This window comes from Pieris napi, chromosome 17, assembly GCF_905475465.1.
Source record: "Pieris napi chromosome 17, ilPieNapi1.2, whole genome shotgun sequence".
In the NCBI taxonomy this organism is placed as follows: Eukaryota; Metazoa; Arthropoda; class Insecta; order Lepidoptera; family Pieridae; genus Pieris; species Pieris napi.
Genome location: NC_062250.1, coordinates 9,077,058 through 9,101,431, shown reverse-complemented (window position 1 = coordinate 9,101,431; position 24,374 = coordinate 9,077,058). Strand labels below are relative to the sequence as shown.

Here is a 24,374-nt window from a genome sequence, read left to right as displayed (position 1 = left end):
CAAAAGAAGTTGCGCGATAATCTAAAAATGTCATTCAAAGGATTTAATAAGGATTCATGTTGACTAAGCTAAATAGTCTCTAGTCGAATACCTAAGAGTACAAAGTCTTGAATCTTTGTCGAGATTATCACATACACGAGAAACATGAGACGACACTTTCGTTTACAATAATATGTTTCTGATACTATGGAGGAAAAGCTAGCATATATCTGAATTATGTTTATGATAATTCTTGTCTTATTCCCTTTGGAGTAGAGACTCTTGGGCCGTAGGGTTTGAGTGCACAGGTGTTAATTAAAGATTTAAGTATAGTACCGGTGACCCCAGATCTGTGCTGTTCTCGCTCAGTGAATAAGTATCGCTATGCAAAGAGGAAATGCTGCCAGCGTTAAAGGTACACACACTTCCACAGGGACCAAACTTTTTAAATTTGTTTTAATGCTCTTTTTATTAATTTTTAATTACTTTAATTGTTACTTTGTAGATTAATAAAACTGTATATTAAATTGTAATAAGTCTTACTCTTCCAAAACCCGCCAAAGCGCTTATCTGTTAGACGGGCTGTAAAACAAAAAACACTATACGAGATTACTACTATATTTCACTATTGTGTATTAAAATAATGTCCTTTATTCTTATATTGATTAAGGAATTGCGCATCTACAGTCTCTGAAAAAAAGGATACTACCAGAATTTCAGCTCTTCTGAGACTGAGTGAGCAATGCCCACTAAAACCACCTCGAGTTCCACCAAGGCCGCATTCTACAATATTGTCCTGCCGTAAAATCAATTTGGTTCCGACTTACATTATTATTTTAATGCTGTGAATACAAAGTATTTGGCAATATACCGTGCAAAATAAATATTAAAGTAGTCGAATGCTTATAGATCCGATCCTTTATAAATTGTAACCAGAGACAAAAATTATCTATACATAGAATTCATATCTAATCTTAATAGGAACACCTGAATATTACACCGTTTCTGCTACATACATTTTACCGATTATTTATAATCTTCAAAATCCATTTTAATAAATTCTATGTACAGATTAGCATATCTACATTTATCGCACCGATTAAAATTGTCTTTCTTCAAATTCTAGTTTCCAGTTAAGAACTATAGATAAATCTATGAGTTGATTTTTTGAATTGCAATTTGACTTTCATCCGTACTTTGAGTGCATGTCTATTGTCTATGCATTTAAATTTTTGCATAAACAAAGAAAATAAGAATAAAGCGCTGTGTTTTAAGGCATCACCTTTTTATTTAACGAAATGATATTGTACTATTTCTCAACTTATACTTGAGCAATAAATACAAAAAATAATCGTAAATAAATATAACTAAAAAATGTATCCACATTTCTATTCATAATTTTGAGATTGACAAATAAACAGAAAAAATATAACTCATCAGCTCAAAACTATGTTCAGAGACAATAAAAGACAATAAATTTATAATCTATTTTGTATGCAGCTGCTCTTGCCGCGCGCGGTGATTGACATTATTTATCATTAAAAAATGTCTATGCTCCTTTCTTGGTCTAAAGTCCCGTAACCCCTCATTATGGCATAGTGCAATCTATATCTACACTACTTTCTTTAATTTTTAGACAAGTAAGCAAGCTATCGTAATATCTTGACAATTTCTGATTTCTGGGCATTCTTATATGCGATGGAAGAAAAATCTTAGCTTACGGTTAGCAGTGTTCTATTGTTTAAATAAAAAAATCTTATAATATAACTAGCTGACCCGGAAATCGTTTGTTTTGCCATGTTATAGTTTATATTATTTCTTTATTTTTTTAGTTTAATAAAAATAACTATCTACAATAATAAAAAATAGGGGTTGATCGTAGAGGGGTGAAAATTAGTACATAGTTGTATTTTTGTATGCTGTATTATAAAAAAGAACAAAAAAAAAATCTAAAAACTAAAAAAAATTTTTTGGGGTGGACACTTATCACTTAGGGGTTTGAAAGATAGATAGTAGCCGATTCTCAGACTTACTGAATATGAATATAGCATTTCATAAGAATCGGTCGAGCCGTTTCGGAGGAGTATGGGATCGAATATTATTATTTTTATGTAGCCAAGTTCACATTTCCAGGATCGTCATGCTCGCTTACATGTACTTGCTTGTGGCGGCATCCATGCGTCGGGTTGTCTCTCTCCCTAAAATTTGGCGAGGGGGCCGATGCCTGGCCATGCGTCATGCTCGTGAGCGGGTGCTGCTTGTGGTGGCTGGTCGTACTTGAATTTGTGTATGCGGTGATGTTGGTTATTTCGACTATGTGTTTGCGTGTTGTTCCCACGAGAATGTAAGTGCGTGCTCCTATTTCACCATGCCTCCTGCTGATTGATAGAGGACAAATCTTTGTTTTCTAATTTATGTTATTATAATTAATTACTTAAAATGTCACATGGGACATGGTGTAATGGTTGCAGCTCTATACAAACATTTTGTAAAACAAAAAAAATGGCGATTAAAAAGAGTGGCGGAGAGTTTATTGCCAGTTCTTCTCTCCCGTTCTACGCCCTTGATTTGAGTATTTCTTTACTGACGAGTCAGAAGTGTAAATTATGTTACCTATATGATTAAATGATTTTTTACTTTACTTTACTTTTAATATTGTAACACGAGAATTTTATATATCAAATCAAATCAAATCAAATCAAAATACGTTTATTCAATTTAGATGCTTCTTAGAGCATGCTTATGAATGTCAACAACGTTTACAAAATTCACGAAAGAGCAGGACTACGCCATCCGTTCGCAAAACTACCAGGAGGCCTTGTTCTGAGAAGAACGGGCAAGAAACTCAGCAAGTTTTGCCCTCCCTTTACATTACAATTATTCAAAGGAAAATGTCATAAACCACAACGTCATTTAAGTTACATAAGTAAAAAAAAAAAAAATCTGTTCTGTGATTTACCACAGTCACCATTACACACATATTCATACATAATTAGAACTATTGCCAAGCATTTTTATCTTCCAGGTAGTCATTGACTGTGTAGTAACCTTTACACATTAAGGTTTTTATATATAGAGATATCAAATAACGCATATATATCTCTTCCGTGTAAACTAATCCCTTCTGTACGTTTATACCCTATAAAACAATTAAAGCGGCGGTAAATATATACGCGGTACTTAGTTTATATATGTAACGAAGATACGGCGCGCCTCACAACCTTGACACGGAAGTAATGTCATAAGCTTAAAGACAACTTTATGTAGACTACAAGATGCCACGCGTACCTCGCAAACTTTGAAGCCCCTTGGGGAACAATTATATCGTTTAGTGCTCTCTATATGAAACGGCTGTATGTGTGCTGAGTACCTAGAAATTTCATATGAAGGTAAGAAAATGTTTTATATCATCTGTGTAGAATGATAACCTCGTATGTCAAAAAAATCATTTATTTTTTATTCTTAGACTGTTATTTAACTGGTATAATCATATAGTAAGGACTTATTTATGTTATTAATAATTATGTCCTTTTTACCATCTAAAACTGTGGACAAAAAATCCCATAATAATAATAATTTTAACGAATTTTGACAATATTAAATTAATTACATTTTTTTCGTATCCTGTAATGTTTGGTTCTATGGACGATGATAACCTCGTAGGTTATCATTCTACGGCGACGATATAGCATACGTAATTGTATTTACCAGTTAAATTAATAGAATAATATTCTGTTACCTTTTTAATGAATAAGAAAAGTAAGTCCAATTAATCTTACACAGTATCAAATTGAAAGTCCAAATATGCGTTCTAGGTGTAAAACTGACAAGTTCGTAGTACAAGAATAAAAACATTATTTTTGTCAATACGAACAGATTTCACATAAGTTTTACTATGCACGTATAAAAGCAATTGTTTTATTTCAGCCAGCAAAAAGCGTATCCTTAATGTTCCGTTTATTTAGATACTAAAATTTAAGTTTCAACTTTTTAGTTTGTTCAATGTACTGACGGAGTTCTTAAGTTCAATAGCCGGCGAAACAATAGTTTCGAAGAATCTGTAAACACAGGTGTTCCAGGTATGTGGGATGAAACAAGTGACTGTTGACAGTTACGGGACTAACAATATACCAGTTTTTAGGCTTGGGCCTCAGATTTCTGTTTCATGATCATTTGTCAATCTAATAGGCAAGTAGATGATCAGCCCCCTGTGCACACGCCGTCGACTTTTTGGGTCTAAGCCGGTTTCCTCACGATGTTTTCCTTCAACGTTCGAGATAATGTTGAAGCGCACATAGAAAGTCCATTGGTGTACAGCCGGGGATCGAACCTACGACCTCAAAGATAAGAGTCGCATGCTCCAGCCACTAGCCAAACACAATATACACGGAGACTAAAATAAAATGTCAGAAATTCAATACTTTAATGCTAAATGTAGTATTTAAAAAAGTGTACTTTAATATAATTCTAGTTTCTTATTTACATATGTAACCGCTATTGCTGCTAAGGCTAACAGAATTACTACTTTGTTTTGGTCTTAAGAATTAGGAGTGCAGGGCCAAACTGCCTAAGGGCACAGGGCGGGCGGGAGTTAAGTGAAAACAGAATTGAGAATTCAGTTCTGTACATATCATCGGCAATGGCGCACGTTTCATATTCTATAACGTTCTAATTACGTGGAAAAGTTAAAAAAACGAATTATGTAAAAGTTTATGTACTGTCAAAACTGTGATGAAAAAAGGATTTAGTGCTCGTACGTAAAGGTAAGTTCTTGTATATTGCATAAGTAAAATGCGTACTTTTAATCACGTTATTAATATAGTTCGTATGAAATTCAGCGTCATTGAAATTGACATTTACGTAAAATAGTTTTCCGTAAATTAAATGCTTAATCTATAGTTTATGGTCGTGTTTATGGTCACATAATTCTGTTTCTTGATAATAAAGAGCTCTAAGATTTCTTAAAACGTGCCTAAAATTCAAGTTTAACATTTCTTTTGTTTGATAATTTTAAATGTCTGTCAGTAAATTAAAATTTCTTAAATCTATAATATTTTAAATGAGATGCGAAAATGCTTTTTTAATATTTTTAGTGATTATACGCCACTAAGGCGCAGAAAAACCAGTTATTTTGTTATAAATGGGCGTTATGTCTGTTCGTAAAAGTGTCACAGCAACATCTATGTGTTTGTATTACTGGAAAGAGATTCTGACAGTAAGATTTGTAATTAATATTAAATATGCAATGCGTAAAATCGTTTTATTTAATAAATAGTTAATTTTTTATCAGATATACAAATTAATATGCTTATCAACATTAATTTGCTTAAAATAACGTTATCGTAAATTCTAAAACTGTTTATAATGTTATCGCGTTATGCTATGATTAAATTATCCAATAATTTCAATTATCTATTCAAAAATTCCGAACTAAAAGTGACTCTTTGGGGACAAATTACAAGGAATATTAAACGTATAATTTTTACTAGAACTATAGGTTTATTAAATTCATAAGTAACATTATTTGGACCAGGTGTTCAGTCTCTTTGTATGTTTTCTATTCATTTGCATAAGAAACGTACTCATACAATCAACAAATGTGTTTCACCGTTTTGCCGGCGTTAGTTTGGTAGTAGCATTATCGAACTTCTCAACGCAAAATAATGATTTAATTCGAAATTATTATAAATAAACAAGCAAAAGTTTCCCCTGTACGACTAGTGTAGATTTCGTTCTAAAACTATAGTAAGGTGTTATCATTGTTAAGTTATCAATCAAAGTTATCAAAATGGGCAAACCATCCCATTTTAAATAACATATTTATATAAGTTCCATAATCCATTATATCACAAGCTAAATAAACGCACTAAAAATTCGCGAACACTTAAAGATTCGCACACAATATTTATTAACTAAATAAGTATTAGTCCTGGCTGGGTTATATTTCCGTGTTTTGTTGTGTAGAAGCTTCATTTTGTTATCGATTCAGAACAGTTACAAGTAAAATATGAACGTATGTGCAAAACATTTTAAACAACTCAATATAACTCATAAAATCGAATGCAATTTGTTATCGATTTTCTTATCAAATGCTTTGCTTGAAATGCTTTCTAAGCGTATTATTAAATTAGAAATTACATATACGTATGCCTATAATCCCTTATGGCCTCATATTTAGTTCTTGTAGTTCTATTGTATTAGTTACTGTTACTGTTACTGTTAAGAATAAATAAATGATGGGAAATAAATAAATGAATAAATCTTTTGATCTATAAAGGCAAGTGTCCTACACGCGTAAGAAATGATAAGTCTGGAGCCGGTATTCGAAGCTCAAACAGAATGTTCCCTCTAGGATAAACCTCAAATACCCCTAGATTTTGATCGGTTAAAACCCCTAAAGTTTGTTGTTGTACTCGGTTTGACGGGTAATTTCAAATATGCAAAAATATACATTCAGGTTTAGTTTGTTAGTTGGGTTTAGGCTTAATATAAATTGTATAGAATCGTGCGTGTTATAAAAAAAATCTTTTATAAAGTATCCCCTAAATAAATTTCCTACATATCGTCCTAAAAACCTCCCAGGACATCTTGATTCCCCCTTAATTTGGGGGAAATCTCCCAAGTTGACATCACTGATTCGAATGCCGTTGAGATTTGCACATACGACTGAAAAGATTTAATTCTTTATATCTGTAAATACCAGCGTTACTTGTGGGGCTAGGATTCCCTTTCTTTCATCATATGCAGTTCCTTAAAATGGCTTTAAGCCATGTATGATCATGGTAAATCTGGTATAAAAACGTTGAGTTGGAGAGTTTTAAAAGTCGATTAATAACGAATATGAATAATGAAATATGTTTTTGCTATTATTGATATTGGCCCAATTTTATATGTCAATACAAAATTGGTTTAATGAACGTGAAAAATAACAAAAATCTTTATCGTTTTTCACGATTTTTCGATTTTTCTCTGTTCGACGATAATTAAGCTATATTATGGATCGATTCTATATTTTGATACATTTATATTTCTGTAGAGAAGGCGCCAAACTGTGTGTTTTTCGTTATACTTTCTAATTTTCTATCATGTTTTTACATTAAATAACTGTAGTATTCTGAGTTTGAGTTTGAGTTTTGAGTTTATCTTATTGACATTATCATCTATGGAGCAACAACCGTTCTACAGGACGCTTCGGTCACGACGTCTATTCTTTATTGAGACTCAATAGATGAATTAAAATTCACTATATAGCTAGTCATGTATGCAGAAGAATTATGCTGTATGTGTACACACAATTACACTGTTGGTTCATTATATATATCTCTTAAAGGACGGATGTCCGAGACCACTAGAGTATCACAAAAGTGCGCCTGCTTTAGTAGTTTTCTGACACATTTTTTACAATCGCAAGGATGTTCATCTAATTTTTGGCCCAATGATATATGAACCTAAGACCTTATGATCTGGTAACCACTAGACTAAATTTTCGAGCCCACATTATCAGCCATCACACCGGATGAGAACCCCCAACACTTGTGTATGGTAGCGGGAATGTTCCGTACCTCTTCTCTATATATTTTGAAGAATACTTTTAATGTTTTATTTGCGATGTGGCTTACGAATAGGCTAAGAGCGCCCACAGAGTATTGAAGTGTTAAATTTAACAAGTGCTATTTAACACATAAGCACTAAACGCTTCCAATTAACATTTGTATTAAACACAACGTTAACTGACATGTTTAATCAGAACCAACATGTTTGTGTTTCTCATAAACAAACGATGTTTGTTTGTGCTATGTATTATGCTGATATAAATTTTGCATTACATTAGTATACCTACTTGTTGCTATAGAAGAGTTATGAGAAATTTCAATCAACCTATATATTTAAGGTAATTTAGAATAGTAAATGAGACATCGAAAAAGAGCAGAATAGATAAGATCAATGACCAAAGTAGACCAAAATAAAGAAAATGCTGGACCGGGCACATGACGAGAGATAGCACGTTGAAATGGACAAAAGTTATTACAGAATGGCAACCACGAGATGGAAATAGGAAAAGATGAAGACGGATAAAGAAATGGGTAGACGATATAAAGAGAATAGGAGGCACAACTTGGACAAGAAGAGCTAACAGAAAAGAATGGAAGCAGCTGGAAATGGCTGGATTATTTATTTATTAACACTTCGTTGCATGTACATAAATATAGTACAATTGACATAATTAAATAAAAAGGAGAGCAACTGGCGGATCAGATTCCAGATACTTCGCTATACGTCATATTATTTCATAATACGAGTAAATGAATAACGCATGATGAGTATGACATTTATTTACGCAAATTTTGAATGCTGATTAGCAATCACGACATAATTAATCTAATTTTATTTATTCATATTAACTATGTACACTTATGAACGTCAATATTAAAAAAAATTAAGACCTAAATCTACATCCAGTTGCCAAATCAAAGGCGTAGAGCGGGCTCGAAGAACTGGCAATAAAGTCCGCTACTCATTTTAATCGCCAAGTTTTTTGTTTACAAGGATATTGTAAATTACAACCATTACACCATGCTTCACATGAAGTGCATGCGTACAAAGTACCTACACATGTCAGAAGTGAAACTTTTTTGGCAAACTAATTTTTAAGTCTTATTCATATTTATACAAATCTAAAACTTTAGATTTCCGAGACCTAAAGAGAAAACGGAAGATATGTTAGCAATTTAATTGTCATTAAAATATTAAAAGTGTCAAAAATTAATACAAATTATTAATTTAATTTTTACATTTATTTATTCTATAATAAAAACACGTGCCAATTTAATTTTACAATTCGTCATTTGAGATTTCAATAAATTATTTTGCATAAAATATAACATTCTAATATTTCACGAAATTATAATTTTAAAAATAGAATTTCTATAAGGTATAATTCGCCCTTCTCACTCTATCATTCGGTCTCAATAGCTCTCTCCCTTGTCTTCGATAAAAACGCTGCACATCTTCGTGACGTTCCGTAAAAAATTTACCCTCATGCGCCTAAAGAAGTTTCACTTCAAAATTCAATATACTGCGATCAACAAATAATAGTTTAAAACGTAGCGATAAACAATAGCTTGTTTCGAGAGCCAATTACGTTGCAAACAATGTGTGTCATGTATGGCAATCATAATATTTACAATTTATAAGGGCACATACATACACCATTAATTTATTTAGGTACCGTTCAAAAGCATTATGACAACTGGCCCTTTACACCAATGTTAACATTTCTATTGCCAGTGACGAGTCCTTAGGCTTAGTACACTTTACAAAATGTGCATTTTGCAATTTTTTGCAGTAAATAGCAATATTTTTTTTTTAAATTTTTTAAATATAGTTTGTTTTTTACTTTTAATTTTGAAGTTATTTTCTCTTTATCATTGTAATGTTTCCCTATAAATGTTGTGAACACTTGTTATTGATGCACATGCATGTATCTTGTTTTCTATGTTATGTGTTCTCTGTAAGTGTATGTAGGTGTTTCGTTAGTGTGCCTTTTAAAATAAAATAAAACAATTAACCCCCGTGGGTTGGTAAACAACCGTGGTTGATATGGTAAACAAAATACGATTTTTCAATCCCTTTTAAGTTAAGTTTAGTTTAGTTCGAAATCGAATTAGCACGAACTATAACTACCATATGTTAATCTTTAACTAGGAACATGACGGCTCACATGCTACTACTTCGAAATTCTAAAAATTTGTCAAAATTGAATGTGGATGATTTAAAATTGTGTTTGTATCAAATTATACTAAGTTATACAATCAAAGAAATGTAAATGAATTCAATCATTTTTTTATAATTTCTTAGAAAAAAATACATATAATTAAAATCCTATAGGTACGTTTCTGGCGTACTAAGCGCTAGAGTAAAATTCAGAAACGCTAAAGCTTAGGTTTCCTAGAAAAGCGGTGCCGTCGGTCATTTTACGGACGTTAATAACGGCCATCTTTACTTCTTAACATAATGCAAAAAAAACAATCATTTACGCTCCTCCATTGTAATAATTAAATATGGGCACCGCTACACGCGAAAAACGTTGAACTAATGTTTATCACCGCTATGACGGTCGTCATGGAATAGACAGAACCGTTATTTGACGTGACGGGGACACTCAACGTTCTCTAGACACCACCGTCACCCACAGTTACATTACGGCCGTTAGATAACGGCACCGCTTGTCTAGGAAATCTAAGCTTAAGTCCGCCGTCCGTAAGTCAAAAATCTATTGGATTTCTGCATAGTTCGCGTTATTTTCGTTCCTCGATCACACCTTAAATAATCCAATAGCAACAGCAAATAGATCACGTCTACAATATTGAGTTTTTGTAGCGCGCTACATAGAATTGCATACAAAAATGACTACACCGGCATCGCTGTCGCTGAAAGTTCCACAATACCGTACCGACGCTGAATCTTACCATAAAGGCTGTCGTGCTATCTGGAAAACTTAATTGTGGCGTCCATTTTTCTTGTATAAAATTATGTCTCTGCACAAAGACATCATTAAACATCACTATCAAACCTAACTTAAGACTTAGAGAGTAATATAAATAAACCTAATTTACACGAAAGGATATTTAACAAAAGAAAGTTTCCAAAACCTTAGTCTCTATTAAGGGGAAGACACTCTATTCTTGTGTACAATTTTTTTCCACCTAAGCGGAGTACATAGTTTTATAAACTTGCTATAAGAATGTATCAATTTTATACAAATCACTTTTTTTTCATAGAATAGGGGGCAACAGGGCAGGAGGCTCACCTGATGTTAAGTGATACCGCCGCCCATGGTCACTCTTAATGCCTGAGGGCTTGCAAGTGCGTTGTCGGCCTTTTAAGTATTGGAAGGACCCTAGGTCGAATTGGTTCAGAAATACTTCAGTGGCCCCCCCAAGGTCCAAGCCTTGACGTGGCGGGGGTCTCTAGTACTTGGAGTGCAAGCCAGCACTTTAGGGAAGCCGATTGGACCGATGGGAAGGTTCTCAGTAGGCTTCTTTAAATAGAAGAAACTTGATGAACAACAGGCGCGTGAAGCACGTAGAAGTAGTGTTCTTTGAGGGAAGGTGTGCGTCATCTATTTTCGCACGTGGGATGGCCGGCTTGCAAAGCCAGCGTTTTTGGTGTATCATGTTATCTGGGGTGTAAGCCAGCACCTTGGGGAAATGTATCGACCGAACTTTTGTAGTAGCCTTTAAAGGCAAGAGGTGCGTTTTATTGCGTACGTGGGATGGCCAGCTCGTATAACTGGCGTTTGTGAATATCAAGAGCATTGCTCTTGGCACACTGTATTTGAAACTTGTGGAGTTGCCAGACTTCCATAGATCACGACCCCAGGTGGCGAATAGGGGTCCTCGCACTCGCCCGCGGGGGTACCGGTTGGACTTCCGACATCCAACTGGCGTGGACCAAAACTGGTGGGCTCAGGGCGTGCCCCCGGTTCATTTTGAATCGGTAACGACCGGTGTTGAGCGCATATTTTTGCGTTGAGTTGGTGAAGAGCTTGCGTGTCTTTTTACATTTGTAATGCTCAGTAGCTTCTGCATATTGTAGATGACCTTCTAGGTCAATGGCGCGACGGATCTGGTGACTGCGATAAGCAGTTTCTGGGTGGGTTTCGACTCTCCGTCGGGCAACCTGTTACCTCCGGCGTGTGTCGTTGTCATGTCTAGCGGCATGCTTGTGGCCAGGGGGGCTTGCCTTTATTGGCCGGCCCTGAGAGAAAGGAAAATCTCAATAAAAAACCCTTAAATTCCCGACATTGGGGCGCCTTGTAGGTTTTGCGCGGTGTCGGTTACCTGTATTTACAGGTGGCTGGTGAGTAAAGTCAGTCGCTAGCGGCCAGCCCTCGGATACCACCCGTCCTCCGAGTGGTATAAGGGTTACCTAGGTGCAGGGGGCACCACCTGGGTGGACTGTGTATTTCCCCCATGGAAAATAATTTATGAAATGACAACAATAAATAATCTAATAAACAAAAAAACCAAATCAAAAGAAGATGTTAGTGTGGAGATGCCGTGTGATGCGGCTGAGCAGGAGGCTGGAGTGGCAACGGCGGGCGATCAGTTTGTTTTGCCAGCGCCCCCCAGTGATATTATGTTGGAGTGCCCTGAAATGTCGGATTCTTCCACATACTCAGGTGTTGAAGCAAGGGAGTCTTTGACAGTTTCATCGCGGTTTTGGAGCTCCCGGAAGCGTTTCAGAGAAGTCGCTGACACTGATTCAGATATCGCTAGAGAGGCGACTTCAAAGATAACGCGGCGTAAAGGCAGAGGTCGGCCATCCACTAAGGGCGAGAATGTGGATCCGGTTCCTGCTAATAAATCTGCCAAGTTGAAAGAAACTAGAGCTGAGAAAAAGGCTCGCGAGGAAGAAGAGCTTTTGGCCTTGGAAATTAAAGCTCGAGAAACACAATGTACTCTATCTTCTGTCTTGGTGTCGGAACAGGGCGAGGATATGTCATTGGATTTAGTAAAGAGGATTGAGGCTAGCCTGGGAGTTGTTGAAAAGGTCGCCACAAAATCGTCCAATATCAAAGGACAATGGGTCCATATGGCTAAAAATGCCATTGCGGACATGCGGAAGGATATTGGGGTGCTTGCTAAACGTTCAGTTTCTGAGGAAACTCGATCTCTGCGTGAAGACAACGAGCGCCTCAAAAAGCAAATTGAGATACTCCAGCAGGATATGACGGATCTTCGGAAACATGTTGGAGTTAATTCAAAGGAGCCACCGCTCACTCCTTCTCTCCTCGAGGAGTTTGAGGCAAATCTGATGCGCCGTATCGGGGATAGATTAAATGCACGGTTTGAGAGTCTAGAGCCTAGGCTTAATCCTGCACCTGTATTAAGACCTTCTCTAGCCGCGGACCGACGCAAGGTCGTTGGGCCCCCTAGATTTGAGTCAGGTCAATCCCAGGATAATAGACAGGTGAATAGTAGAAGCTTGGTGCAAGCAGCATCTACTGCTTTGCCCCAAGGACCATCCTCTATTTCAAAAAAGAAGAAAAATAAAAGAATTGCTGGAGAGGAAATATTGGCCATTGAAAAGGTATCTGCTATTACTCAGCCCTCGCCTCTGCAATCGGCTTCCAACCTTTCTAAGGAACATTGGTTGATTGTTGGGAAAAGAAAGAAAAGGAAAAGGAAGAAAAGGGAAAGGTCAGGTGCTGTGTTAGCTCAACCAACTGTAACAGGTTTTCAGGCACCAGTTAAAAAGCCAAGACTGCGTACTCCCCGAACAGCTGCTGTTGTTGTAACTGTCCCGGCGGAAATTCAGAAAAAAGGCGTAACATATGCGGAGGCTATTAAAGAAGCGAAAGGCCAGATTAGGCTAGAAGAGTTGGGAATTGAAGCAGTTAGGTTTAGACGTGCCGCAACTGGTGCTGCCATTATACAAGTCAATGGTGAAGGTGGAGGAGATAAAGCAGATGTTTTGGCTAAAAAATTAAGGGAGTTGTATGGTACGAAGGGCATCCTTGTATCGAGGCCTGTTAAATCTGTTGAGGTAAGAGTATCAGGCTTAGACGATTCTGTTACTGCTGACGAAGTAAAATTCGCTGTGTGTAAAAAAGGGGAGTGCTCATCCGATCATGTTAGAGTTGGCGAAGTTCGTCAGGATAAGTCAGGTCTCTTTGCGGTGTGGGTGAAATGCCCGGTGGAAGCTGCAAAGAAATTGTCTGAAGGTCGTCTGCTTGTAGGCTGGACTTCAGCTAGGGTGACGGTGCTGCAACAACGAGAACTTAGGTGCTTCCGCTGTTTGCAAGCTGGTCATGTTGCAGCTCGTTGTACGGCGGAAATAGACCGTAGTAAGTCTTGTTACCGGTGTGGCCAGCCAGGCCATCGTGCTTCTGTTTGTTCATCCAAACCACAATGTCCTCTGTGTATTGCGGCAGGTAAAACAGCTGATCATCGACTGGGGGGGAAAGCTTGTACGGCTCCCAGTCAAAAGATGCCGAGAAGATTCAACACGAAGGTTTCAGTAGAACCAACCTTAAGCGGTGACATAATGGAGACCCAAGAAATTGTAATAAGTTAGTATGGATCTACGCTTTATTCAATCTAACCTGAACCACTGTGCAAGTGCTCAAGACCTTTTAATTCAGAGTTTGACACAGTGGATCGTTAATATAGGGATTGTTTCAGAACCATACATGGTTCCAGATAAAAACAACTGGGTCGGTGACCGTGATGGTCTTGTTGCGGTTTTTATAAATGATGTCAACTTGCTGTCAGTTGCTTCTACAATGCAGGGTAGAGGTTGCGTTGCTTTAAAAATTGGCAGAATTGCAGTTATTGGTGTTTATTTTTCCCCAAATAAAACGCTTGCTGAATTTGAAACGTTTTTGTCCGAACTGGGCTGTCTGGTTTCATGGTGTCGACCCCTCGATCTTATAGTCGCTGGAGATTTCAATGCTAAATCTACAGTGTGGGGGTCTCCAGTATCTGACGAACGTGGTGACGCTTTGTTGGATTGGCTAGCAACTCAAAATTTAGTGTCACTGAATCGGGGTAATGTTCAGACTTGTGTACGTATGAATGGTGGCTCTATTGTGGACGTTACTTTTTCAAGTCCTGCTCTTGCAAGTCGTGTTTATGGATGGAGGGTGTTGTCAGAAGTTGAAACTTTATCAGACCACAAGTACATTCGTTTTGATATCCTCGATTCCACTGTAAGCTTACCGGGTCCTGCTCCATCTGAGATAGGTCCTAGATGGTCCCGAAAATATCTAGACAAAGATGCGCTTACCGAGGTATCCTTAGTAGAAGCTTGGAATCCCAAACCTTCAAATTTTACAATTGATTCTGAGGTAGAATGGTTTAGGGACTCACTGACTCGTATCAGTAACGTTGCTATGCCCCGGATCGGTCCCATCTCACCCAAGCAAAGCGTCTATTGGTGGTCATCTGAACTAGCCCGACTACGAATGGAGTGTGTTAAGGCGCGTCGCCGTTACACGCGTTTTAGAAGAAGGCATCTCAGTTATCGTGATCCGGACGAAGAGGCAAGTTTATATACTTCTTATCAAGAAGCAAAAAGGGCTCTTCGGTTGGAAATAGCTGAAGCAAAGGATAGGGCATGGAAGGAGCTCCTGAACTCTTTGGATCGTGATCCTTGGGGGCGACCGTACAATATTGTCATGAGTAAACTCCGTCCCTGGAGGCCGCCGCTAACATCCACAATGGAGCCGACGTTTCTGGGGATGGTTGTTACATCGTTGTTTCCTTGTGATTCTACTCCTTTTATTAATGTTGACTTCGATCATTCAGAAGATATTCCTGAGGTGTCAGAGGGTGAGTTAGGGGCTGGTGTTTTTAAAATTCAAAACAAAAAAACCGCTCCTGGTCCAGATGGATTGCATGGAACGGTTTGGGCGCAATCTCTTAATAATGGCTTATTTAACAGATTTCGAGATCTCCTTTCTGATCTTTTGAGGAAAGGCATATTCCCTAATAGCTGGAAAGTTGGACAATTGCTTCTTCTTAGGAAGTTCGGGAAACCGGTAGATTCACCTTCGGCCTATCGACCTATTGTTTTACTTCCTGAGGTGGGCAAACTGTTTGAGCGAATAATTGTCTCGCGCCTCGAGAAGCATCTTCAGACTATTGGTCCAAATCTGTCTGATACTCAATTCGGTTTTCGGCGTGCTCGCTCTACAATTGACGCTTTAGCTAAGTTAAGGGACTTGTGCGAAGAAACTGTCTCTGGGGGTGGGGTTGTGTTGGCGGTTTCGCTAGATATTGCGAATGCGTTCAATACTATTCCCTGGAGAGCGATTATGGATGGTCTCCTTTATCATGGTGTGCCTGTGTACTTACGTCACGTAGTAGGAACTTATCTCTCTGATCGATCGATCATTTATCCAAGTCGGGAAGGTTGGAGATGCTATCAGGTTCGATGTGGAGTTCCACAGGGGTCTGTTCTTGGGCCCCTTTTATGGAACATTGGATTTGATGCAGTCCTTCGAGGCAGACTGATGCCAGGAGTAGGTTTAATATGTTATGCGGATGATACACTTGTGACGGCCAAGGGATGTAATTATCAGGAGGCGAGTTTGTTAGTTACTGCTGGAGTGGAAGAAGTAGTGACTCGTATAAGACAACTTGGTCTTCGAGTCGCTCTACAAAAATCAGATGTCATATGTTTCGCTAGGAGGTCACCACCTAGAGGCGCTGAGATAATAGTGGATGGTGTTCATATGGCATTAAAGTCGACGTTGAAATACCTCGGGTTGGTTCTTGACGCCCGATGGACTTTCAAGGCTCATTTTGCTGCCCTGGAACCCAAGCTTGATTCCACTGCAATGGCATTGGGTCGTATAATGCCAAATATCGGTGGGCCAGGCGGGGGCTGTAGGCTCCTTTATGCTGGAGTGGTGCGTGCAAAGGCGCTTTATGGGTGTCCGATATGGGCAGATAAGTTGTCTTTTTACAACAAGGCTTTACTGAGACGGTCACAGCGTAAAGTTGCCATAAGAATTGCTAGGGCATACCGTACCGTATCCTGTAACGCGGCATGTGTCATAGCCGCCACTCCGCCTTGGCATTTGGAAGCTTTGGCTTTGGGTGAAATTTTTTGGAGACGAGCTGAAGCCAGGAGTGGTGGTTTTGACCCACCTCTGGAGGTAGTCAAGGTCTGGAAGGAGGAGTATCGCCGCCTAATTTTGCTAGAATGGAGGGATGAGTTAAGTGAATGTCGGTTTGGTTTACAAACCGTTGATCTTATTCGTCCCTTCTTGAAACACTGGGTGGACCGACGGTGGGGATCGCTTTCCTATCGGCTCGTTCAGGTTCTCTCTGGGCATGGATGCTTTGGGAGTTACCTGCATCGAATCGTTGGGAGAGAGGCGACACCTGCTTGTCATCATTGTGACTGTAGAGAGGATACGGTGAGGCACACTGTTGAGGAGTGTCCGGCTTGGGACGGCTTTCGCTCGGTCCTTGCTGATAGCATTGTTGGCAATCTGTCGCTTCCACTAATTATCCAAAGAATGGTGGAAGCTGACAATGACGGCCCATGGAATGCCTTCAAGGCTTTTTGTGAGGCCGTCATGACTGAGAAAGAGAATGCGGAGCGTCAGCGCGAAAACAATTCTGATGCTCCGCCGGTAAGAAAACGACGACTGGGGCAGCGACGCCGTGCTTTCGCACGTCTGCCCTAAGTTAAGATGCTGATGATTTGTTCGTGGGAGGAGTCACGTTGATATTGTGGCATTCGCGTTTGGCGGGGGTAAGGATAGGGCACAGCTGTTACCTGCCTCCGCCCTTTGGCGAGCCGAAGGCATCCGTCAGGTTTTAGTGGGTAGGTGTGTAAATATTATGTCTGAGTCCCACATAATCCCTGCTAGAGTAAAATTCAGCAGGGATATGCGTAAAAGCATTTCCTGACGTTAAAAAAAAAAAAAAAAAAAAAATACTTCAGTGGGCAGCTGGTTCCACATAGTGTTGGTGCGTAGCAAAAACTGCTTTTTCAGTTGTGGAACGACGAACTTTGAGGTGATACGGGTGGAATTTCGTATTCTGCCTTGACATCCGATGATGAAACTGAAACTCTATCTTTCCACATTCATTGAGTGAGATATCAATAAAAAAACGGATATACTAAAAAATACTTTACCTTAATATCACATGTGATCGTTGGACCTTAAGTCCAATTAACAAAGGTCCGGGTATCGAATTGCCACAAGTTTGCAATGCCTATAAACAGTGTGGCGTGGGTGGGGACTAATAAGTGTTCAATTGACATAAAGCGTTACCACGAGCGGGTTAATATCATTACCGGGTTCAATCAATTTTCAATTATCCTACATAGCCTGAGAATCACATTGATTGGACGTCGTATTCTAGAGGTTTCAAGGTAGATTAATTAAAAACAAAATGGTCTGGTCCTCAGATTTATGTGTCTTGTCCATGATCATTTGTGTATTTAATAGGCAAGTAGGTGATCAGCCTTCAAAAAAAGTCAAATCATTTATTTCAATTAAACCACCTAAAACGACACTTTTGAACGTCAAATAAAATATAAAGATGATTCTAGTTGGCCCTGTCTGTTCTGTCTAACATATGTCGTCGATTTTTTACGAGCCAGTGTTAGATGCACACAGACAGAAAGTCCAATCGTGCACGCCCGGGATCGAACCTACGACCTCAGGATGAGAGTCGCACGCTGACGCCACTAGGCCAACACTGCTCATCGTTTAATTGGCAATCTGTTAACATTTTAGAAACAGTAAAAGAAAAACATTTGGTATCCAATTTAACGTTTCTTTTCATATTATGGCAACTCTTTATAATGCCAACATATGCGGAAAATTCAGCGGCGCTATATAGTTTAGACTAAATATCACAATACGAGAGGAAAAGCTGCCAGAGTTAAAGGTACTCTGCCAGGGAGCAAATTTTTTATTGTTTGTTTTGATTTCATATTTATTAAATTTTAATAATATTATAGTAATTGTAAGAATCTTTATGTATACAGGATGGTCAAAAAGTCGTGGATCAAACTCAAATAGGGGATGAACTCATCAGTACCAATCTAGTGGATATTATGAAAAAGATACAGGATGTAGATTTTTTCGAACTTTAACAAGAATTAGTAAAAATAGTCAATTTTCTTATAAAAACGCAAAATAAATTATAGCTCTGCAGGGGTTGAGCTTAGAGACCTCCCGTAGAACAATTTTTTGCAGCTGATGATCTCATCTATCCCCTATTTGCGTTTTATCCACGACTTTTTGGCCACCCTGTATATTATCTCTTCCAACTGTGCCTATATCTTTAGTATAATTGTTTTTTCTTATACAATATAATTTATGTTAGCTGTAGGATTACAAAATAAATAAATAAAATATTAAAGAAACAATCATGCCTGAACTACTATAATTGTTTTATAAGTATTTTTCAGAAGAACTCACGTTTGAAGGCGTGAAACATATCACAATAGAGCATGGGACATATTTATGTGTCTGTTTTATTGATAACGTTTTCGCTAACCTCCAGGTTAAATTGTGCGTCATTAAGCGACGGAGGCGCTAGTCGGGGGAACACCAATTTACTTAATGGAAATAACGAATTACAATTTTGTTTTTGTGGTTTTATTCAATGAACTTGCATTACCACTTCACAAACAGTGCATAACAGTTTAAGTGCTTCGACAATCCTCATTTAGTTGCATGACAGAACAAATATTGATGTTTACAAGTTACATATTGCCCGGTAATAATCATTTGAAATGAAATGTTTCAGACTATTTAATATACGTATAAATGCAATGAGATTCTTCAATGGCTCCTGAACAAGGTCCAAATACTGCCCACTATGTATAGTAATTAATAACTCGTTCGGTTTTTTGAACACTTGGAGTTTTCTGAGGTAACATAAGAAAGACTTGAATCGACGTAGGCACATTTCATAAAACGTTCGTTTTTAAATCTCAATAACTGACCCTAACTAAAACGAATCCGTTTGTACTAAAATAAGGAATCAAAAGGAGTTTTTGTGCGTTGTATTGACACAGCTGAATGTTATTCGGAAATTTAGATTGATGTCTTTGAAATATTAATCATAGATAGCGCATTTATTGAAGTTATACTTCTTTTGGTGCGTTAGGGAAAAATTATTAGAGTAAATTATTACGATGAGCGCGCACACCGTCGCAAAAAACTGACACCCTGAAGTTAGCTATAGTTAACATTTTATTTTTTATACAACTATTGATTCTGTATTCGTACGATATTTAGACAATGTTTCTACAAAAATATTTGTATCACACTTTAGCTATCATAAGCCTCTCACATGTCTACTGAACTCCAACCAATGGACGTGAATTAAATAGTAAATATCAATATGTATATTGTATAAGTTGCATGCTGAAATAAAAAATATCCATTTCCTTAACTATGTAGAAATATTTTTTTTGTGATATTTGCGTTATAATAAATTTTCAATGTATTAAATACCTCTTTTTCTATTGTTAGTGTCGTTTTTTCTATAAACGTAGACAGTATTTTTGAAAAGATTTTTATCTTGTTACGCCAAAAAATATAACTTCTAACGGGTGTACATATAAAGTTATTACAATCGCCTATAGAGACAGAGTTGTCAATTTGTATTAACAATATCAACAATATTTGAAAGAATAAGCTATAGAATAATAATTTGGTTCAATAACAGCGGTTCACCGCAATCTTATCAAATAACATCAACAAAAATGGCGAATGAGTAATATCGAGTAATTATTTAGACACTGTATTTATTTATGTCTTGGGAGACAGCAAATACGATAAGAAAACCAATGTAAGAGTTTCCATAGAGTCCAGTCTTACATATTTTGCGGCAACGTGCAGTTGTTGAACAATGTTATTTTTCTATCTTTGTTCAACATTCATATTGCTCTCCGCTTTCGTTATTTTGAAGAAAATTAAAATTCGACAACGGGTAAGACACAATAGCTTCTTAAAACATTTGAGAAACTAAAAATAGCGCTTTATTTCAAATATCGTATTGTAAAGGCAGCTCGAACTTCTACTTATTTCTTATTATAAAATGTAAAGTTACTTCGTTAGAGGCTTCTAAGGCGAGACTGTAAATTAGTAGAATTTAAATAAGTTCACCATAGATCCAATCTAGACCTGAACAGTTCAGTTTCATTGGATTTAAGTAATCGTATATATCTTAAAAGGTAATTTAAACCTTACTTAGACTTAGAGTACCTACGGTTGATTGTCTGTAAATAGCTAGAAAGTATTGCTAAGTATGTAAAAGTATTGTAACAGGTCTGGTAAGATTCGAGTCAAGATTAATTTTGACTGTAATAATTTTATGTTTTTTTATAAATATCGGTAACTCAGGTAGATGGTCCCTTATGACAATTATTGCACGGCTTAGCCACTAAGCATTTGTCGAATGTGAATGCCTTTGAACCTTACAAAAACCACGATTTGTCCAAAATAAATTTAGGCAACAAAATTTCTTCGTTTCAAAATATAAAAGTATTAGAGGCTTGTTATTTAAAAGCTGTTTGATAAGAATTTTGCTGCTTATTAAATTATTTGCTTCCACGATTTATATTATTATTATTATTTATTATTAAAGCTTTATTGATCCATACTACAATTGGTTAGTTTACATTCCTTAATATTAGTATTAGTATGAGTTTTAAACAAAATTTAAGTTAGATTTATTTTTAATTTTTTAGTGGTCTAGTTTTTGTATGGCCCCTTTTAGGGTAAAAGTCTCCTCCATATTTTTCCATTTCTTTTTGTCTTGAGCAACATTCATCCAGTTTTCCCCCGCTAGTTCTACAATGTCATCTGATGACGAATTATATTACCGAAGTGCAATCCTCGTAGAATTTTATTTTACTTACCATTGTTCCAGTTCAAAATGGGTGGCTGGTTAAGCTACCTATGGTGGGGCGGCGACCCAGACGTTGTCAACCCGAAATCAGGGCTAACGAAAAGAGAAATATATGCTGTCCAACAATCCTGGGCACCTGTTTATGCAGACTGTATCACCAATGGAACAGAATTGTTGAGGAGGTCAGGAAAACATTTTTTTTACAATAAACAAAGTCATAGTTTCAAGAGGCTTAAAATTTAAAATATTAATTTGTATTCTTTATTTCTGAAAATAGTTTATTCCATTAATTTCTTTTGCATTGGGCACCTCAATAGATTTTTGTCGAGTTACGAAAGGGGGCGTCCATAAATTACGTGAGGTGTTTAAGGGGGGGAGAGGGTCGAGTCAAATCTCATTTAATCTTACGTTGGAGAGAAGGGGGGGTCTCGGCAAATATCACGCAATTTTTTTTTTAATTGAAAAAAAAAATTGGAATACGGTTGAACCTACAGGCCATCTCTGCAACTTCCCGCTAACTCCATACCTAAACGCTTAACATTTCGCTTATTTTGTTTTTGAGCTCTTCGAAAAGATAGCTTCTTACGCGTTTACGAAAGAAACCGACATTTTGAAAAATCTCACGTGAGATTGGGGGATGGGGTTGAATAAAATCTTACGACATCTCACCAGGTCCCTCCTGTACAGAAAATTTAAAAAAACACCTCACGTAATTTATGGACGCCCCCAAAGTAAACAAAAATAAAACTCTAATAAGTTTTGGCATCAGCGTGCGACTCTCATCCCTGAGGTCGTACGTTGGAATCCCTGCCATGCACCAATGTAATTTTTGTCTACCTGTGAATCTAACAGTGGCTCGTACAGTAAAGCAAAAGATCGCGAAGTAACCGGCATGTCTCTAATCTTAAAATCCGCGACGTGTTATAGACAGAAGGCTGATCACCTACTTACCTATGAATTAAAAATTATTAAAAAAACGGACGCAATCTGAGGCTGAGAACCTATTTAGGGTCTAAACTAACAAAACATGAATACTTTTCCCTAGTTTAGCATTCCTATTGTATTTACAGATTATTTCAAGCATATCCCGACACAAAAGAATTCTTTAAAATGGTTAAAAACTCCTCTGAAGAAGATTACCCTCAAAACCCCCAGTTCAAGGCTCACGTGATCAACCTCATGTCGTCACTTAATATGGCGGTCACAAATCTCAACCAACCGGAAGTGGTGGCCGCCATGATGAATAAATTAGGCGACTCGCATGGAAGACGGAAAATACAGCAGGAACATTTTAACGTAAGAAACACGTTTTTAATGGTTTTATTCCACACCAGATGTACCTATAGGTTATTGTAGTTTGTGAATGTATTGAAGACTAGCGGACCCGACAGACGTTGTCCTGTCTTAACTATGAATATTGATTTCAAACTGGTATAATTAACTAAAAAAATATTTCAGAAACAGAGTGTTTATTATTCTAATGCTTTATGTTATATAACATTCTTTGTTTGATTTCCTGGCTCGTATATAATTATTTTATATGTATTTTATCAATATAATAACACTGATCGAAGCATTTGTTATAAACGATATTCATTTTTCTTACATCCTCTTTGACGATATTTGCAGCACGCATTCTGTCAATGTTATATCAAACGCCATAAGGTCCATCAAAAAAGTTTGAATTGTATGGTGGTTGAGTATTCTTAAATTTTCTAATTTTCCGCGCATTTTCTTTTAACTTTCTCTTACATAAGAACCTTCTACTGACACAAACAACAAACACAACAAAAAAAGAATAAGCGAAATCGGTCCACCCGTTCACGCGTGATGCCGTGACCAAGGGAAATAGGTTTTTTTTTTTATATATATATAGATTTATATCTCTTCGGCGGTTAATTTTTAAAATCAAGAATAAACTGTTTTGCCTACATTTCGATTTTCAAATAGGATTCTCAACCTTATAATAATATTATCTTCTTTTTCAGGACTTAAAGAACGTGATAGTGAAAATGTTTATAGAAGTGCTGAATTTAGATGCCTCAACCCTGGGAGCATGGGGGAAGACGGTAGACTTCTGGTACAAGCATATTTTCGAGACTCTTGGGAAAATAGAGACAAGATAACGCGGCTGTTATGTTTAGAATAAGATTTTAAATGGTTACATTTCTACAATGTATTAATCTACATTTATAAGGTATTATTAAAATATAGTAATTTATAGTTTTCTTATCTTGATCAGTTTATCTCCGCCTAGTTTAATTATGCGTTTAAGCGTCCCGACTTCGAATTCCGTAAAAGAAAGTTTGGTTTTATAAGGATAGGGGAAGGGGCAAAATAAAACTCCAAATTTTTTAATATTTTTTATTTTTTTTTACAATTAATCAGATAACATACATATCAAACCAGCCGAAGTATGGCTAAACCCATTTATTATCTAAACTTATGAACAATACAAGAAATTGATACATCTCAAATTCACTTACATTAAATATAGATATATTATATATGCATCCACTCTACATAAAATCTACAACCTACTTATTCATAATCTAAGTTTTGCATAAATTCAAAGTAAATATGCCCAAAAGAAATATTGTTGAACTATGAATATACATATAACTTTTTGGCAATTAATTGAGTATCATTTCTGTGCATAGCAAAATTAATTTTCTTTAAATGTAACTTAGATCTTATTTATAAAGAGGCCACAAATATAACATACGTTTCTGTCGTCAGTTCGATTACATAGGGACTTTTGTTAAACATTATTGCCTATATACTATAAACGTTACTCTTATGAAATGTAAGAAAAATATCATTACTCGTTAACTGAATTAGCCTAGCAGTGCTGTGCAGTGAGTCGAGGGTGTACGGACGGGACGCCGCGGCGAGCGTACGAGCGTACTAACGTGCGAGCGTGCACGTCCCAGCCGTTGTGCGTACACGTTGCGCTAACGTACCTTACAACTCCCTTTCCTCTACGTCTATCCT

General features: G+C 37.0%; 1 protein-coding gene across 3 annotated transcripts; it reads left to right on the top strand.

Moving 5' to 3' along the window:
• The first annotated feature begins 3,257 nt into the window (after positions 1–3,257).
• LOC125057726 (cytoglobin-like) lies at positions 3,258–23,603 on the top strand. Of its 3 annotated transcripts, none has more exons than XM_047661576.1 (4): positions 3,258–3,368; positions 21,402–21,562; positions 22,451–22,676; positions 23,369–23,603. In XM_047661576.1, exons 1-4 carry the CDS (start codon positions 3,363–3,365, stop codon positions 23,504–23,506), a joined length of 531 nt encoding a protein of 176 aa, XP_047517532.1. In that variant the 5' UTR covers positions 3,258–3,362; the 3' UTR covers positions 23,507–23,603. The 3 variants fall into 3 exon arrangements, with proteins under 3 accessions (XP_047517532.1, XP_047517533.1, XP_047517531.1); XM_047661577.1 differs by lacking the exon at positions 3,258–3,368 and adding an exon at positions 4,588–4,742; XM_047661575.1 differs by lacking the exon at positions 3,258–3,368 and adding an exon at positions 20,306–20,459.
• The last annotated feature ends 771 nt before the right edge of the window (positions 23,604–24,374 follow it).

Excerpts from the sequence above, each read along its gene's own strand:
- LOC125057726 (XM_047661575.1), top strand. The coding sequence starts at position 20,379 with ATGTTATTTTTCTATCTTTGTTCAACATTCATATTGCTCTCCGCTTTC. Across the intron at positions 20,460-21,401 it reads AAATTAAAATTCGACAACGG|TTCAAAATGGGTGGCTGGTT; the intron begins GTAAGACACAAT and ends CCATTGTTCCAG. Across the intron at positions 21,563-22,450 it reads GGAACAGAATTGTTGAGGAG|ATTATTTCAAGCATATCCCG; the intron begins GTCAGGAAAACA and ends TTGTATTTACAG.